Source organism: Salvelinus alpinus, chromosome 23, assembly GCF_045679555.1.
Source record: "Salvelinus alpinus chromosome 23, SLU_Salpinus.1, whole genome shotgun sequence".
Lineage (NCBI taxonomy): Eukaryota > Metazoa > Chordata > Actinopteri > Salmoniformes > Salmonidae > Salvelinus > Salvelinus alpinus.
In genome coordinates this window covers 47,458,002-47,475,597 of record NC_092108.1, presented here as the reverse complement: position 1 = coordinate 47,475,597, position 17,596 = coordinate 47,458,002, and the positions used below count along the sequence as shown (strand labels likewise).

The following is a 17,596-nucleotide window of genomic DNA, read 5'->3' as shown; positions in this document are numbered from 1 at the left end:
TAGGCACCGTGTCAGATTTCAAAAATACTTTACGGTGAAAGCAAACTATGCGATTATCTGAGGACAGCACCCCATCAAACAAACACATGACAATCATATTTCAACCCGACAGGCACGACACAAAACTCAGAAATAACAATATAATTCATGCCTTACCTTTGAAGAGCTTCTTCTGTTGGCACTCCAATATGTCCCATAAACATCACAAATGGTCCCTTTGTTCAATTAAATCTGTCGTTATATCTCCAAAATGTCCATTTATTTGACGCGTTTGATTCAGAAAAACACCGGTGCCAACTCGCCCAACATGACTACAAAATGTCTAATAATTTACCTGTAAACTTGTTCCAAACATTTCAAACAACTTTCCTAATCCAACTTTGGGTATTTTAAAACGTAATAATCGATAAAATTTAGGACGGGATAAACTGCGTTCAATACCGGACGAAAACAAATTGAAGCGCGTTCCAGGTCGCGCGCACATTAGAGTGCACTAGGCTGGACCCTTGTTCTGAATAGCCGTACTTCTTCATTTCTCTAAAGAAAAACATCAACCAATTTCTAAAGACTGTTGACATCTAGTGGAAGAAATAGGAACTGCAACCAAGTGCCACAGAAATCTAGGTTCCCATAGAAACCTAATTGAAAACACAGTGAACTCAAAAACAGAGGCCTCACAAGTCCTGAACTGGCAGCTTCATTAAATAGTGATGCTGGGATGCTGGCCTTCGAGGCAGAGTTGCAAAGAAAAAGCCATATCTCAGACTGGCCAATAAAAATAACATTTAAAGATGGGCAAAAGAACACAGACACTGGACATAGGAACTCTGCCTAGAAGGCCAGCATCCCGGAGTCGCCTCTTCACTGTTGATGTTGAGACTGGTGTTTTGCAGGTACTATTTAATGAAGCTGCCAGTTGAGGACTTGTGAGGCGTCTGTTTCTCAAACTAGACACTCTAATGTACTTGTCCTCTTACTCAGTTGTGCACCGGGGCCTCCCACTCTTTCTATTCTGGTTAGAGCCAGTTTGCGCTGTTCTGTGAAGGAAGTAGTACACAGCGAGCAATTCCAGTCCTCGGGGGCCTGATTGGTGTCAGTTTTGCCCCAAACCTAGCTAACACACCTGACTCCAATATTCACCCAATCAGGATCTTCAGTTTAGAATGCAATTTGATTAATCAGCTGTGTTTGCTAGGAATGGAGAAAAGTGTGGCACCAATCAGGCCCCGAGGACTGGAGTTGCCCACCCCTGTTCTATGGGCCAAATCCCAAGTGGGTTGGTTCCTGCGAGCACCATAAAGTACAGGGTAAGTCCCGAAAGGTAAGCCTGAGCAGGGTAGTCCTTGCAGAGGGTAAGTTCTAGGGGGTAAATCCCAGGCGGGGTTGGTTCCCTGCAATACTCGTAAGGGAGGGGTAAAAGTCCCAGCCGCAGTGGCCGTGAAGCTGTAGGGTGTGTGTGTGTGTGTGTGTGTGTGTGTGTGTGTGTGTGTGTGTGTGTGTGTGTGTGTGTGTGTGTGTGTGTGTGAACATGATTCGTGTGTAGTAGCAGTAGCATTAAATAGATTGGTTTATGCCCTATTGGGGTGGGGAACCGTGACAGATTAGGTGGAAAAAGGTGGACAACTGTGAGTAATTTTGGTAATGAGGGTTGTTGGGAACAGTGGTATTTATTTAGAGAAATTGGACTAAAACTCCTTCCCATGCTACACGTTACTCGTCCACAATTGCCTGTGGGGAATTGACAGTGTCATCCAGCACCAAAAGTATACAGAGGAGTGACCAAATTATTGGTAGCCTAAGCTGTTACTACTTAACGCCGTTGGGGGGTGACGCCGAGTCAATAATAACTGATATGGTTTCTAGCGGCCAGGAGACTCCCGGAGTGGGAGTGGTAGAAGGGGAAAATTTTACCAAAGCATTAGAGGCACTAACAAAAGGCATATGACCAGCACCAAGAACCAAATAAATGGTGGGGAAAATTTGCCAAATTGGACAAAATTGGTGCACATTATCCCGTAGATGGAAAGTTGAAAACCAGCCAATAATGTATTGATGCAATAGTAGTGTAGAATACTGAAATCAGAGAACAGTCCAGATCAAAATACCACGGCATTTTATCAGCAGTGGACAAAGATGGAAAAAGTGAAAAATAGAGACCTGCGAGTTAAAATGGAGCAGGCAGTAGACAAGAACGAGGCTATAAGGTGACAGCAGGTCACATCTGGAGGCCACCATTATACCTCTCCCTTAAAGAGAAAGAAGAGCAGTATGGGTTGTGAGAGGCAGAGGACATTTTTTTTATTAATTTTTTATTTCACCTTTATTTAACCAGGTAGGCTAGTTGAGAACAAGTTCTCATTTGCAACTGCGACCTGGCCAAGATAAAGCAAAGCAGTGTGAACAGACAACACAGAGTTACACATGGAGTAAACAATAAACAAGTCAATAACATGGTAGAAAAAAAAGAGAATCTATATACAATGTGTGCAAAAGGCATGAGGTAGGCAATAAATCGAATAATTACAATTTAGCAGATTAACACTGGAGTGATAAATCATCAGATGATCATGTGCAAGAAGAGATACTGGTGTGCAAAAGAGCAGAAAAGTAAATAAATAAAAGCAGTATGGGGGGTGAGGTAGGTAAATTGGGTGGGTAGTTTACAGATGGACTATGTACAGCTGCAGCGATTGGTTAGCTGCTCGGATAGCAGATTTTTAAAGTTGTTGAGGGAGATAAAAGTCTCCAACTTCAGAGATTTTTGCAATTCGTTCCAGTCGCAGGCAGCAGAGAACTGGAAGGAAGGGCGTCCAAATGAGGTTTTGGTTTTAGGGATGATCAGTGAGATACACCTGCTGGAGCGCGTGTTGCGGGTGGGTGTAGCCATCGTGACCAGTGAACTGAGATAAGGCGGCACTTTACCTAGCATAGCCTTGTAGATGACCAGGAGCCAGTGGGTCTGACGACGAACATGTAGCGAGGGCCAGCCGACTAGGGCATACAGGTCGCAGTGGTGGGTCGTATAAGGTGCTTTAGTAACAAAACGAATGGCACTGTGATAAACTGCATCCAGTTTGCTGAGTAGAGTATTGGAAGCTATTTTGTAGATCACATCGCCGAAGTCGAGGATCGGTAGGATAGTCAGTTTTACTAGGGTAAGTTTGGCGGCGTGAGTGAAGGAGGCTTTGTTGCGGAATAGAAAGCCGATTCTTGCTTTGATTTTGGATTGGAGATGTTTGATATGAGTCTGGAAGGAGAGTTTGCAGTCTAGCCAGACACCTAGGTACTTATAGATGTCCACATATTCTAGGTCGGAACCGTCCAGGGTGGTGATGCTAGTCGGGCGTGCGGGTGCAGGCAGCGAACGGTTGAAAAGCATGCATTTGGTTTTACTAGCGTTTAAGAGCAGTTGGAGGCCACGGAAGGAGTGTTGTATGGCATTGAAGCTCGTTTGGAGGTTAGATAGCACAGTGTCCAAGGAAGGGCCGGAAGTATATAGAGTGGTGTCGTCTGCGTAGAGGTGGATCAGGGAATCGCCCGCAGCAAGAGCAACATCATTGATGTATACAGAGAAGAGAGTCGGCCCGAGAATTGAACCCTGTGGTACCCCCATAGAGACTGCCAGAGGACCGGACAACATGCCCTCCGATTTGACACACTGAACTCTGTCTGCAAAGTAGTTGGTGAACCAGGCAAGGCAGTCATTAGAAAAACCGAGGCTACTGAGTCTGCCGATAAGAATATGGTGATTGACAGAGTCGAAAGCCTTGGCCAGGTCGATGAAGACGGCTGCACAGTAATGTCTTTTATCGATGGCGGTTATGATATCGTTTAGTACCTTGAGCGTGGCTGAGGTGCACCCATGACCGGCTCGGAAACCGGATTGCACAGCGGAGAAGGTACGGTGGGATTCGAGATGGTCAGTGATCTGTTTGTTGACTTGGTTTTCGAAGACCTTAGATAGGCAGGGCAGGATGGATATAGGTCTGTAACAGTTTGGGTCCAGGGTGTCTCCCCCTTTGAAGAGGGGGATGACCGCGGCAGCTTTCCAATCCTTGGGGATCTCAGATGATACGAAGGAGAGGTTGAACAGGCTGGTGATAGGGGGTGCGACAATGGCGGCGGACAGTTTCAGAAATAGGGGGTCCAGATTGTCAAGCCCAGCTGATTTGTATGGGTCCAGGTTTTCCAGCTCTTTCAGAACATCTGCTATCTGGATTTGGGTAAAGGAGAAGCTGGGGAGGCTTGGGCGAGTAGCAGCGGGGGGGGCGGGGCTGTTGGCCAAGGTTGGAGTCGCCAGGAGGAAGGCATGGCCAGCCATTGAGAAATGCTTGTTGAAGTCTTCGATTATCACGGATTTATCGGTGGTGACCGTGTTACCTAGCCTCAGTGCAGTGGGCAGCTGGGAGGAGGAGCTCTTGTTCTCCATGGACTTTACAGTATCCCAGAACTTTTTGGAGTTAGAGCTACAGGATGCAAATTTCTGCTTGAAAAAGCTGGCCTTTGCTTTCCTGACTGACTGCGTGTATTGGTTCCTGACTTCCCTGAACAGTTGCATATCGCGGGGGCTCTTCGATGCTATTGCAGTTCGCCACAGGATGTTTTTGTGCTGGTCGAGGGCAGTCAGGTCTGGAGTGAACCAAGGGCTATATCTGTTCTTGGTTCTGCATTTTTTGAACGGAGCATGCTTGTCTAATATGGTGAGGAAGTAACATTTAAAGAATGACCAGGCATCCTCAACTGACGGGATGAGGTCAATATCCTTCCAGGGTACCCGGGCCAGGTCGATTAGAAAGGCCTGCTCGCAGAAGTGTTTTAGGGAGCGTTTGACAGTGATGAGGGGTGGTTGTTTGACCGCGGACCCGTGGCGGATACAGGCAATGAGGCAGTGATCGCTGAGATCTTGATTGAAGACAGCAGAGGTGTATTTGGAGGGCAGGTTGGTCAGGATAATGTCTATTAGGGTGCCCATGTTTACGGATTTAGGGTTGTACCTGGTGGGTTCCTTGATGATTTGTGTGAGATTGAGGGCATCAAGCTTGGATTGTAGGACTGCCGGGGTGTTAACCTGTTATGGCTGCAAGGGAAATTATTGAGTAGCCAGAAAAAAGGTGCCCATTTCAAACGGCCTCGTACTCAATTCTTGCTCGTACAATATGCATATTATTTATTACCTTTGGATATAAAACACCTTCTAGTTTCTAAAACAGGTTTAATTATTTCTCTAAGTGAAACATAACTCTTTTTACAGCCCATTTTCTGGAAAAAGAGAAATTTCCAAGAAGCTATGTCTCTCTTCAAGATACTCTCTATAAAAGGCCTTGGCACTTGGGACTGTACAAACACGTCACACATCTTCCCCTGGTTGTCATGCGGAAGTGAGAGAAAAAAGGACTTGATTATCTCTGTCAGGGACTGAAAGGAACCTCTTTGAGTGATAAGTGCGCACTTTATAATTTTTTCTGGGCGCGAAGTAGGAACTGGACTGCGCTCCTGGAAAACACTCGTTATAGGTGAATATGACCTCCAGCTTCGATTTTCTTTGATACATGTCACAAAATCATCCTAAAGTATGTTTTTTCAATATACTTTAATTATATTATTGAAATTTATTCTGGACTTTAGACGTGATGCGACGCAAGAATTTTGTCAAGACGGAGAGGTTAGCACGGCATGGCCAGTGTGTCATGCTAATTCAACAGGGACATCGTTCGTTCTAGGTCCAAATGAACACGGTTCTGAACAAAGGACCCTTTGGAGAACATTCTGATGGAAAATCAACAAAGATAAGGACCCAATTTGGGATGCTTTTTCATATATCTGTCGAACTGTGCTATCGCTAGCGTTTGACTAGAATCAATGCTGCTGTGTGTTAGCTATTGTAGTAAGCTAATATAACGATATATTGTGTTTTCGCTGTAAAACACTTCAGAAATCGGAAATATTGTCTGTATTCACAAGATCTTTCTCTTTCATTAGCTATCCACCATATATTTTTCTGAAATCTTTTCTGATGTGAAATTAGAAGTTGACGTTGGTGTCTGTTTTCTCTGGCTACTGCCGTGCGATATCTGACTGTAGCTATGATGGTGGCTAAGATGGTAGCAGTAATGTAAAACTGATTTATAGCTAAAATATTCAACTTTTTCGAACAAAACATAGATTTATTGTGTAACATGTTATAGGACTGTCATCTGAGGGAGTTTTTTCTAGGTTATTTAGGTTAGTTCTAGGTTAGTTAGGTTGGCTTTGCATGCTAGCTGCATGCTAGCTGCATGCTACCGGTGCTGTGAAAAATATCTGTCTCTCTTTTTGTATTTGGTGGTGAGCTAACATGAATATATGTGGTGTTTTCGCTGTAAAACATTTAAAGAATCTGAAATATTGTCTGTATTCACAAGATCTTTGTCTTTCATTAGCTATCCACCATATATTTCTCTGAAATGTTTTCTGATGTGTAATAAGGTAGTTGAAGTTGGTGTCTGTATTTTCTCTGGCTACTCCCGTGCGATTTCTTACTGTAGCTATGATGGTAGCAGTAATGTAAAACTGATTTATAGCTAAAATATGCATTTTTTTTGAACAAAACATAGATTTATTGTGTAACATGTTATAGGACTGTCATCTGAGGTAGTTTTTTCTAGGTTATTTAGGTTGGTTTTAGGTTAGTTAGGTTGGCTTGTGCATGCTACTTCATCCTACTTGTGCTGTGAAAAATGTCTGTCTTTTTTATTTGGTGGTGAGCTAACATAAATATATGTGGTGTTTTCTCTGTAAAACATTTAAAAAATCGGACATGTTGGCTGGATTGACAAGATGTTTATCTTTCAAATGCTGTATTGGACTTGTTAATGTGTGAAAGTTAAATATTTTACAAAAATAGATTTTGAATTTCGCGCCCTGCACTTGCAGTGGCTGTTGTCATATTGATCCCGATGTCGGGCTTGCAGCCTGAAGAAGTTAAGCATATCCCAGTTTAGGTCACCTAACAGAACAAACTCTGAAGCTAGATGGGGAGCGATCAATTCACAGATGGTGTCCAGGGCACAGCTGGGAGCTGAGGGGGGTCGGTAGCAGGCGGCAACAGTGAGAGACTTATTTCTGGAGAGATTAATTTTTAAAATTAGAAGTTCGAACTGTTTGGGCATAGACCTGGAAAGTATGACAGAACTTTGCAGGCTATCTCTGCAGTAGATTGCAACTCCTCCCCCTTTGGCAGTTCTATCTTGACGGAAAGTGTTATAGTTGGGTATGGAAATCTCAGAATTTTTGGTGGCCTTCCTAAGCCAGGATTCGGACACGGCAAGGACATCAGGGTTGGCAGAGTGTGCTAAAGCGGTGAGTAAGGCAAACTTAGGGAGGAGGCTTCTGATGTTGACATGCATGAGGCCAAGGCTTTTTCGATCACAGAAGTCAACAAATGAGGGTGACTGGGGACATGCAGGGCCTGGGTTTACCTCCACATCACCCGAGGAACAGAGGAGTAGTAGGATGAGGGTGCGGCTAAAGGCTATCAAAACTGGTCGCCTAGAGCGTTGGGGACAAAGAATAAAAGGAGCAGATTTATGGGCGTGGTAGAATAGATTCTGGGCATAATGTGCAGACAGGGGTATGGTGGGGCGTGGGTACAGCGGAGGCAAGCCCAGGCACTGGGTGATGATAAGAGAGGTTGTATCTCTGGACATGCTGGTCTCAATGGGTGAGGTCACCGCATGTGTGGGGGGTGGGACCAAGGAGGTATCAGAGGTACGGAGAGTGGAACTACAGGGTCCATTGCAAACCAAAACAATGATAATGATAACTAGCCTGAACAACAGTATGCAAGGCATATTGATATTTGAGAGAGACATACAATAAGGCATAAAGTGATTGCAGGTCTTGATTGGGAGAGCTAGCTAAAACAACAGGTAAGATAACAGCAGCAATAACAGGGTGCTAGTCTAACACAGCAACAACAGGTAAAAATGGCGACGACTAGGCAGAGAGGGTCGGATTAACTACACACAGATCCTGAGTTAAAGCACAGAGCCGACAGATAAAACACAAATAAACAGAATGGAGTACCGTGAATTAATGGACAGTCAAGCATGCATCAGCTATGTAGCCAAGTGATCATAGTGTCCAGGGGGCAGCCGTAGATGGAGCAGGGAGGCCTCCACTAAGCTAGCACGCGGCGTTTAAAGTTAGTAGCCCGGGGGGTGGTCTGCTCAGACGGAGGGGGTCTGCTCAGACGTGGTCGTGTCGACAGAGAATCCAAGCCAGATGGCGATGGCGAAAGAGAGGTTGTGAATTGTAGAATTGTGTTTGCTAACTGGTGCTAGCTTCGTGGCAGTGGCGCTAGCTGCGCTAGCTACAAGCTAGCTGTGAGGATCAGAAGTAGTGGCTCAGGGATTACGGCAGGAATCCGGCGTTGTTGTCGAGAGACAGTCCGATGCTGGTAAATTGGTGAGTAATATCCAGGCTAATAACAGGGCTGGTGTCTGTGCAGAAGGTAAAAGCTACTAGCAGCGGCAAAAAAATGGCTAAATTAGCTTGTAGCTGGTATTGTAGCCCAAGAATTCGCTGGTAGACCTCTTCAGCTAGCCGGCAGATGGGCCTAGCTCGAGGCTAGCTCAAGGCTAACTGGTGCTTGCTTCGGGACAGAGGTGTTTGCCAGTAGTAGCCACTCGGTTGCAGCTAGCTAGCTGTGATGATACGGTGTAATTGTCCAGAGCTTGCGTCAGGAATCCGGTGATGTGGTAGAGAAAAAGCAGTCCTATATGCTCTGGTTTGATATCGCGCTTGCAGACTGGCAGGTATTGGCCCGGTATTGAAGCTGGCTGTGTCCGAGTTGAGGGTGAAGACCGCAGCAGTGGCTAACTGACTACTAGCTAGTAGCTAGTTATCTGGCTAGCTTCTGATTGGGGTTACGGTTCTAAAGTATAAAAAAATAGCAGGTCCGTACCACATTGGGTGAGGCGGAATGTAGGAATGTATATTCAGTTCCTAGATGGAAAGTGAAATTAAAATATATACGAAATGTATACGAAAAATACGAAGACTATTTACACGGGACAGGACAAGACAAAGATACGTCCGACTGCTACGCCATCTTGGATATATGTGTGCATGTGCATTAAGAGTCCAGATATAGTAGTCCTGTACTGGATAGTGGATCAGCATGATCTAGGTAATCATAGAAATGTCTGCCCAGTACGAACACACGCGACCCCGGTTACATTTTATCCGGGACAAATAGTACCATGGGAGTACAACCCTATTCCCAATGATGCGTATCCCCAAGTACGGATCCAAATTCAGCATCATCAGCCACTGAGCATGAGCAAAATGCATAATATTATGAAAGAGGCACCGGATCCAGTAAAAGAGGGACAGGGATTTATCAGTTTCCTGAGGAAACAGGGTAGAATTTTGGGGTTTCATGCTGGTGATTACGATCATATTGAATACTCGCTTTGCCAAGAGCCGTGTTGCCAACACTCGCACAGGAATATCAAATGTCGGCTTGGTCCTCTGTACGCGAAGCATGTGACTCGGCGATAGCAAATTACGAAATTGAGGGATTCTTAACCACAGTTGGGAATATATTGTTTCGACCAGATGTGAGTAAAATTAGTAACTGTACTCAGGTTCCGAAAGAAGGAATGCGCAATTATGTGGATCGGATGGATGATGCGTTACGTACTAATCTGACAATGGGGGATAGATACGATCAAAATGTAGGAATTTGAACGTCTGCTTTGATGGCAGGCTTGAAACCTGTCATTTAAACAGCTATTGTGGGGTTAGTGGACCAACATGGGATGACATAGTACAGGTGGCATTGAGATCGGAATCTATTTCGGCTCACTTCGCAGCCGTGCGAGTGGTTAATACAGCCACAGTGAACGTCACCAACAGTGGATTCAATGGCCAATGTAAGACAAAGAAACAGAGAGAAAAGGGTAGCGAACGTGTGCTAAAACACAGGGGGTTAGCTCTCTGTTTTAGATGTGGGGCCATCAAAAGCAGTCTAACGTCAAGATAAGTCCAAGTACCACGACATTTGTCGTGTATCCATCTGTATAACAAATTCCCAAATGGTTGGGAAAGGTACGCACCATCTTGAATGACAAAATTATTGTAGACAATGCCTATATTTGGGAGCAAACATTTGAAAGCATTTTGGTGTTAAGATACACTGTAATGTTACATCACTCACTCTGTGTTGTGGTGGACATAGTCGTAGCGTAAAAACAGGGAGGTGTAGAAGGCTTCAGTGAGCAGGGAGTAGATAGCAATCATGACCAGGAGCACAGCGAGCTTTAGGACCGAGTTCAGTCGCAGGAACACCGCGCACGTCACCATGGCGAGCACCCCCGTGAACACAAAATACTGTGGAGGAAAACATTGACACACACAACACTTAAATGGGTAATCTGGAATTGGTACATACATTTTTGGACTTTTAAATACATTTTATATAGCCATTAATTCTTGAAGAATATAACTATAAATGCCACATGAGCTTAGTTCGTGATGTTGTACTGCACCTCATCAAAGGGCAAAATATAAGCACGTTTTACTCCATTGTTTGTAAACAGCCATAGCCGAGGGTAGATGTTTGGTGGTTGGGGTGCTGAGATAAAAAAAAAATTGCAGGACTAGTAAGGCCCAGCGCAATACTTTTATAATTAAAAAATAAATATATCATCAAATGATATATACAGTGCCTTGCAAAAGTAATCATCGCCCTTGGCTTTTTCCCTACTTTGTTGCATTACAACCTGCAATTTAAATAGATTTTTATTTGGATTTCATGTAATGGACATACACAAAATAGTCCAAATTGGTGAAGTGAAATGAAAAAAATTACTTGTTTCAAAAAATTCAAAACGGAAAAGTAGTGCGTGCATATGTATCACCCCCTTCGCTATGAAGCCCCTAAATAAGATCTGGTGCAACCAATTACCTTCAGAAGTCACATAATTAGTTAAATAAAGTCCACCTGTGTGCAATCTAAGTGTCACATGATCTGTCACATGATCTCAGTATATATACACCTGTTCTGAAAGGCCCCAGAGTCTACAACATCACTAAGCAAGGGGCATCACCAAGCAAGCAGCACCATGAAGACCAACGAGCTCTACAAATAGGTCAGGGACAACGTTGTGGAGAAATACAGATCAGGGTTGGGTTATAGAAACATTTCAGAAACTTTGAACATCCAACGGAGCACCATTAAATCTGTTATTAAAAAATTTAAAGAATTTAGCACCACAACAAACCTGCCAAGAGAAGGCCGCCCACCAAAACTCCCAGACCAGGCAAGGAGGACATTCATCAGAGAGGCAACAAAGATAACCCTGAAGGAGCTGCAAAGCTCTATAGTGGAGATTGGAGTATCTGTCCATAGAACCACTTTAAACCGCACACTCCACAGAGCTGGGCTTTACGACAGAGTGGCCAGAAAAAAATAGGCAAACACGTTTGGTGTTCGCCAAAAGGCATGTGGGAGACTCCCCAAACATATGGAAGAAGGTACTCTGGTCAGATGAGACTAAAATTTAGCTTTTTGGCCATCAAGGAAAATGCTATGTCTGGGGCAAACCCAGCACCTCGCATCACCCCGAGAACCCCATCTCCACAGTGAAGCATAGTGGTGGCAGTATCATGCTGTGGGGATGTTTTTAATCGGCAGGGACATGGAAACTGGTCAGAATTGAAGGAATGCTGGATGGCGTTAAATACAGAAATTCTTGAGGGAAACCTGTTTCAGTCTTCCAGAGATTTGAAACTGGGATGGAGGTTCACCTTCCAGTAGGACAATGACCCTAAGCATACTGCTAAAGCAACACTCACATGGTTTAAGGGGAAACATTTAAATGTCTTGGAATGGCCTAGTCAAAGCCCAGACCTCAATCCAATTGAGAATCTGTGGTATGACTTGCTGTACAGCAGAACCCATCCAACTTGAAGGAGCTGGAGCAGTTTTGCCTTGAAAATGGGCAAAAATCCCAGTGACTAGATGTGCCAAGCTTATAGAGACATACCCCAAGAGACTTGCAGCTGTAATTGCTGCAAAAGGTGGCTATACAAAGTATTGATTTTGGGGGGGGGTGAATAGTTATGCAAGCTCAAGTCTTCAGTTTTTTTTGTCTTAGTTCTTGTTTGTTTCACAGGAAAAACATATTTTGCATCTTCAAAATGGTAGGCATGTTGTGTAAATCAAATGATACAAACCCCCCAAAAATCTATTTTAATTCCAGATTGTAAGGCAACAAAATAGGAAAAATGCCAAGGGGGTGAACACTTTTGCAAGCCACTGTATTTATTTTATTATTGTAATATTTTTATTCCAATTTTCCCGGGGTGTTTCAGCACCCTTAGCACCCCTACTTCCCGCGGCTATGTTAATAGCTGTATGAAGTCATTACATTTCTCCTACCCTTCCTTTCAGCTGTCCCAGATTTCCCCTTTAATGAACATAATACAGTAGAAGGGCAACAAAACACTTAAATTCAGGAAATTAAATTATTTTATTTAATGAGCTGGAAATTGCCAATTAATTTATATTGGGATTTTGATTTCAATGTTGTGAATTAAAGTCCTATTCATTTCCTGAGTTGAAATGGCATTGACGCAAGCCACGGACTTGAGTGATGAAAAGATAAACACTTCATGACCAAAAGTATGTGGAAACATGCTCGTTGAACATCTCATTCCAAAATCATGGGCATTAATATGGAGTTGGTACCCCTTTTGCTGCTATAACAGCTTCCGGGAATGCTTTCCACGATGTGTTGGAACATTGCTGCGGGTACTTGCTTCCATTCAGCCACAAGAGCATTAGTGAGGTCAGGCACTGATGTTGGGCGATTAGGCCTGGCTCGCATTCAGTGTTCCAATTCATCCCAAAAGTGTTCAATGGTTAAGGTCAGGGCTCTGTGCAGGCCAGTCAAGTTCTTCCACACTGATCTTGACAAACCATTTCTGTATGGACCTAGCTTTGTGCACGGGGGCATTGTCATGCTGAAACAGGAATGGGCCTTCCCCAAACTGTTACCACAAAGTTGGAAGCACAGAATCGTCTAGAATGTCATTGTATGCTGTAGAGTTAAGATGTCCCTTCACTGTAACTAAGGGGCCTAACTCGAACCATGACAAACAGCCCCAGTCCATTACTCCTACTCCCCCTAACTGTACAGCTGGCACTTAGCATTCGGGCAGGTAGGGTTCTCCTGGCATCCGCCTAACCCAGATTCGTCCATCAGACTTTCCAGATGCACTGCTAGCTATGAATTCTATCTGAGGGTGTTTGCATGTTTAGGTAAAAATTCTAATAATGTCCCCTTTGGAATATTGGCAAGTAAAGGGGCTCCCCAGTGGGTGGGCCCAGGCACACATGTGCCTACGTGGCTGGATAACATGTTATCTTAGTTTCACCCTGTGAAGTGTTCCCCTGAAATACTAAAGTACTATATAATGCCATGTTAATACCATATTGTTAGTACTGTAGTTACAGTGTTACTACACAGGTATAAGACCAACTTAATGTAAAGTATTACTGTCTAGTACAGTTACCTCAGGGTAGAAGCAGATGTCAGGGATGGTGGTGGATGTGTTGAAGGTCTGGTTGCTGAAGGTGCTGGACTTGTCAAAATCACACCACAGCTGCAAGAGAGGAACAGAGAGAGATCAGTGGTGTACATTATTGTCTCTATAAATAATAAGTGTATGCATACTCGATCAGTGAATGAATACTCAAATACAGGCACGTGCAGAGAGCACGAGCACCTGCCCCACCACTCATCAAGTATATATATTTTGTATACCATTGTCACTGTTGTTAGGAACACACTGCCCCCAAGTCATCGTGACATTGTCAAGTTCACCACCCGCATCCCTAACCGGTCCTGGTCTGCCCTGAACGGAGCTCACATGCACCCAGTGTGCCTTTTGCCCTGTACGGAGATTACGGAGATATCCAAACATGCATGGCTTGATATGCGGTCACCGGTCAAGTGTCTGTAGCAAGCCACCTACAGTTGAAGTCGAAAGTTTACATACACCTTAGCCAAATACATTTAAACTCAGTTTTTCGCAATTCCTGACATTTAATCCTAGTAAAAATTCCCTGTTTTAGGTCAGTTAGGATCACCACTTTAATTGTAAGAATGTGAAATGTCAGAATAATAGTAGAGATAATGATTTATTTCAGCTTTTACTTCTTTCATCACATTCCCAGTGGGTCAGAAGTTTACATACACTCAGTTAGTATTTGGTAGCATTGCTTTAAATTTGTTTAACTTGGGTCAAACGTTTCGGGTAGCCTTCCACAAGCTTCCCACAATAAGTTGGGTGAATTTTGGCCCATTCCTCCTGACGGAGCTGGTGTAACAGTCAGGTTTGTAGGCCTTCTTGCTCGCACACGCTTTTTCAGTTCAGGTGATTTTAATTTGGACCCTCAAGTTCTAAGCAAAACAACCACAAAACAAATACAAAACACTGTAAAAACACCAGCAAATCAGCTCCAATTCATTTTAATTTTGGAAATACGTTCCAATGTATGTGATAGTGTACAAATGAAAGCAAGGTTTGACATTATTGTGTTTTTGTCAAATATATTTGTTTGGGCTTCTTGTGGTCAACTTCTTGCGGTCAATTTGCAGTTGACAAATTATTTGTAATTATTTTCAGGCCTCCTGACCATCCACTCAAGACAATTGTTGATGATCCCTGATTTACATCATCAATATTCGGTATGGCTGGCTGAGAGCCTACATGCAGCAGAGAGGCAGAAAGACTTGGGGGGGAAATTCAGACCCGAGTTATGCGTGCGTAAAAGGAACTTCATTCCCTTTTTATGCACTTTTCTCTCTCTACACATATTCTGAACTTGAACTTAAGCAAGGGTTAACACATGTGCCAGCCAGATATTCCGTTTGGGGTGGAGTTTACAGAAATGGAGGTGTGGCAGAGGTGTGTCTACAGATATGCTGTGTTCTGACCTTGACTTAATTCCACCACCTTTACACATGAGGAAACCACGAATAAGGTTGAGTGAACCTGTTGGTTCCAAGTAGAAAAACATCTCCTTGCTTCCCCCCCCCCCCCCAATATAAATTACACACACAATCATTTATAAATTGATAAGAGCTATTGATAAGCGCAAGGTAAATGAGTAAACAGCAGAATATGTATTAGTTGTCCTGCTTTCCCTATTTCACCATGTTCATACTGCTTTTCTTTATTTTACAGCTACAAAAGTCTTTCTCAATCAGTTCACTGTTGAGTGGCTCTAGGCTGTAGGTGCTAAAAGCATACAGTACGTAGACCTTGCAACCTCGCAGACTAATGATGCGTATTTCACAACCTTAGACGGAAGTAATGACTTGCAAGCAATGTTGCTGTGATCCTGAAAAGAGAAGAACATTGCCTCCAGAAGGTAAATTGGGGTCAGTAGGTTCAGCTGTGAATCTATTGCTGGGCAAAGAACCATTCGTTTAGATTAGGTATTGAAAGAGGGCCCTGTATTTCAGGGTGTAGAATTGAACTAGATATTATCTACTATGTGAGAACCCCTTACCAAACCAGCTCTGACTGTGCTGTAAAGCTGTGACGTTGTGAGGTTGGACACAGGTGTAGAGAAGAGACCAGACGAGGAATCAGTGGTTAAGGATAAACATAAATACTTTACTGATAAACAGTAGCTGCAGGATCACAGTACACTAGGAAAAACAACAAACACTTGAAGTCTTGAAAACTCACTCAGGAAACAAACACATATGGTAAACAATTCAAGCTTCTGCAAAGGAAACCAGAAAACACACCTCTTTTAAAAAGGGAAATCATAATGAGTAATAGGACACACCTGAGTGTGGTTAATGTCTCTAGGACGGTCTCTGCCGCCCTCTGGTGACAGGTGGAACAATGACAACCTGAGTGTCGTTAATGTCTCTAGGACGGTCTCTGCCGCTCTCTGGTGACAGGTGGAATCATGACATAAGGCATCTCATAATCACCTCTGGTTGTACTCACAATGTGGCCTTACTCTTGACCTCCTTTCCTCACTGACCTACTTTTGACCTTGTCTAGTCTGTAGACGACTTTGTGTTTTTTTTTGTTATGTTTGATATGTCTACCATGACCTGAACGTGTGTATCCCTCTCCCTTTCATCTTTGGTGATGTTCTTTGCCTCTTGGGCACCATTGTAAATGAGATCTGGTTCCCAGTTGACCCACCAGGTTAAATAAATGAATAAAGAATTGGAAATAATCAAAAATGAATCCCATTTCCAATTGTCCTTTCCAGCACAATTCCTTCTGGGACATTGAATTTAATTGACTGGCAAACATGCATAAAGATGGAGGAATACAGATATAACATAAGCACTATAAGCACAGAGTTTTTATACTATGGTCCGTGACATGGTTTTAATTCAACCACAAATCAGCACAATCAATTTTTTTAGTTTTTCCAATCTGGAAGCTAGAAATGGGATCATGTACAGTTGTGGCCAAATATATTGACACCTTTGTACTTTCCTCAAATAATTCTTCACACCTTTGTTATTGGATTTTCAACATTGCAGAACCAACTTTATTTTTTGTAAACTTTGTTAACTTAAGTTTATATAGTAGTTTTGCTCTTCTGCAGCAAACAGCTCTAATTCTTCAATGTTTGTGGGGTTCCCTCCACCAACTGTGGTTTTCAGCTCTCGCCATAGGTTTTAGATGTGATTCAGATCTGGCCACTCCAGATTTTTTTCCTGAACAATTCCAGGATGTTTTTTCTGTGTTTGGGGTTGTTGTCCTACTGGAAGACCCACAACCTTCAACAGAGACACTGTTTTTGGACACTGAATTGAACATAGCACTCCAAAATACCTTGATAGTTTGCTGATTTTATGATGTCTTGCACACATTCAAGGCACCCAATAACAGAGGCTGGAAAGTACCCCCACATCATTATCAAACCTCCCCCATAATTGATTGTAGGGAGTGTTATTTTCTTTGAATGCTTCATTTTGTTGTTTGAGACACAAGAAAGCCTGATTGAACTTCTCAAAAACCCACCTAAATAAACCTAAGTCCGGGGGGAAATGTTATGTGTAACAATGAAACAACGTAAGAGCTCTTTGGCATTAAAGATCAGTGCTGTTTACTGAAGACCAAATGAAGCAGTCAATGAAAATAACACCTTCCCGACAATCAAACATAAGGAGGTTTGATAATGCTGTAGGGTTGCTTTTCTGCCTCTTGTACTGGGTCTCCATTGAATTTTGCGGGTCTTCCAGCAGGACAACAACCCTAAACACACATCAAAAAGAACCAAGGAATGGTTAAAAAGAGATGCTGGACTGTTCTGGAGTAGCCAGCGAAGAGTCCAGATCAGAATCGTATCCAAAACCTATGGCGAGATCTGAAAACAGCAGTTGGTGGAGGGCATCCCTCAAATATTGAAGCATTAGATCAGTTTACTGGTGAAAAATGGGCCAAATCGCCAGTAGAAAGGTGAAGCAAGCTCAATGATGACTACAAGAAGCGTTTGTCTGCAGTCATCTTGGTCAAAGGATGTGCAACCAAGTACTAGCTCTGTGGTGCCAATAATTGT

General features: G+C 43.3%; 1 protein-coding gene and 1 long non-coding RNA gene across 4 annotated transcripts in view; one reads left to right on the top strand and one right to left on the bottom strand.

The window, feature by feature from the left end:
* The window catches only part of adcy8 (adenylate cyclase 8 (brain)), a 202,229-nt gene that overhangs the window by 29,691 nt on the left and 154,942 nt on the right, over window positions 1–17,596 (bottom strand). For all 3 annotated transcript variants that reach the window (XM_071362588.1, XM_071362589.1, XM_071362590.1), the window contains 2 exons: window positions 13,564–13,653; window positions 10,202–10,374 (listed from right to left, as the gene is read on the bottom strand). In XM_071362588.1, the coding sequence (XP_071218689.1) occupies window positions 10,202–10,374; window positions 13,564–13,653 (263 nt within the window). The remainder of the gene's footprint in view (window positions 1–10,201; window positions 10,375–13,563; window positions 13,654–17,596) is intronic.
* Window positions 5,457–5,777, top strand: LOC139551163 (uncharacterized). Its single transcript, XR_011670214.1, has 2 exons — window positions 5,457–5,513; window positions 5,626–5,777. It is a non-coding gene; the product is annotated as an uncharacterized lncRNA (long non-coding RNA).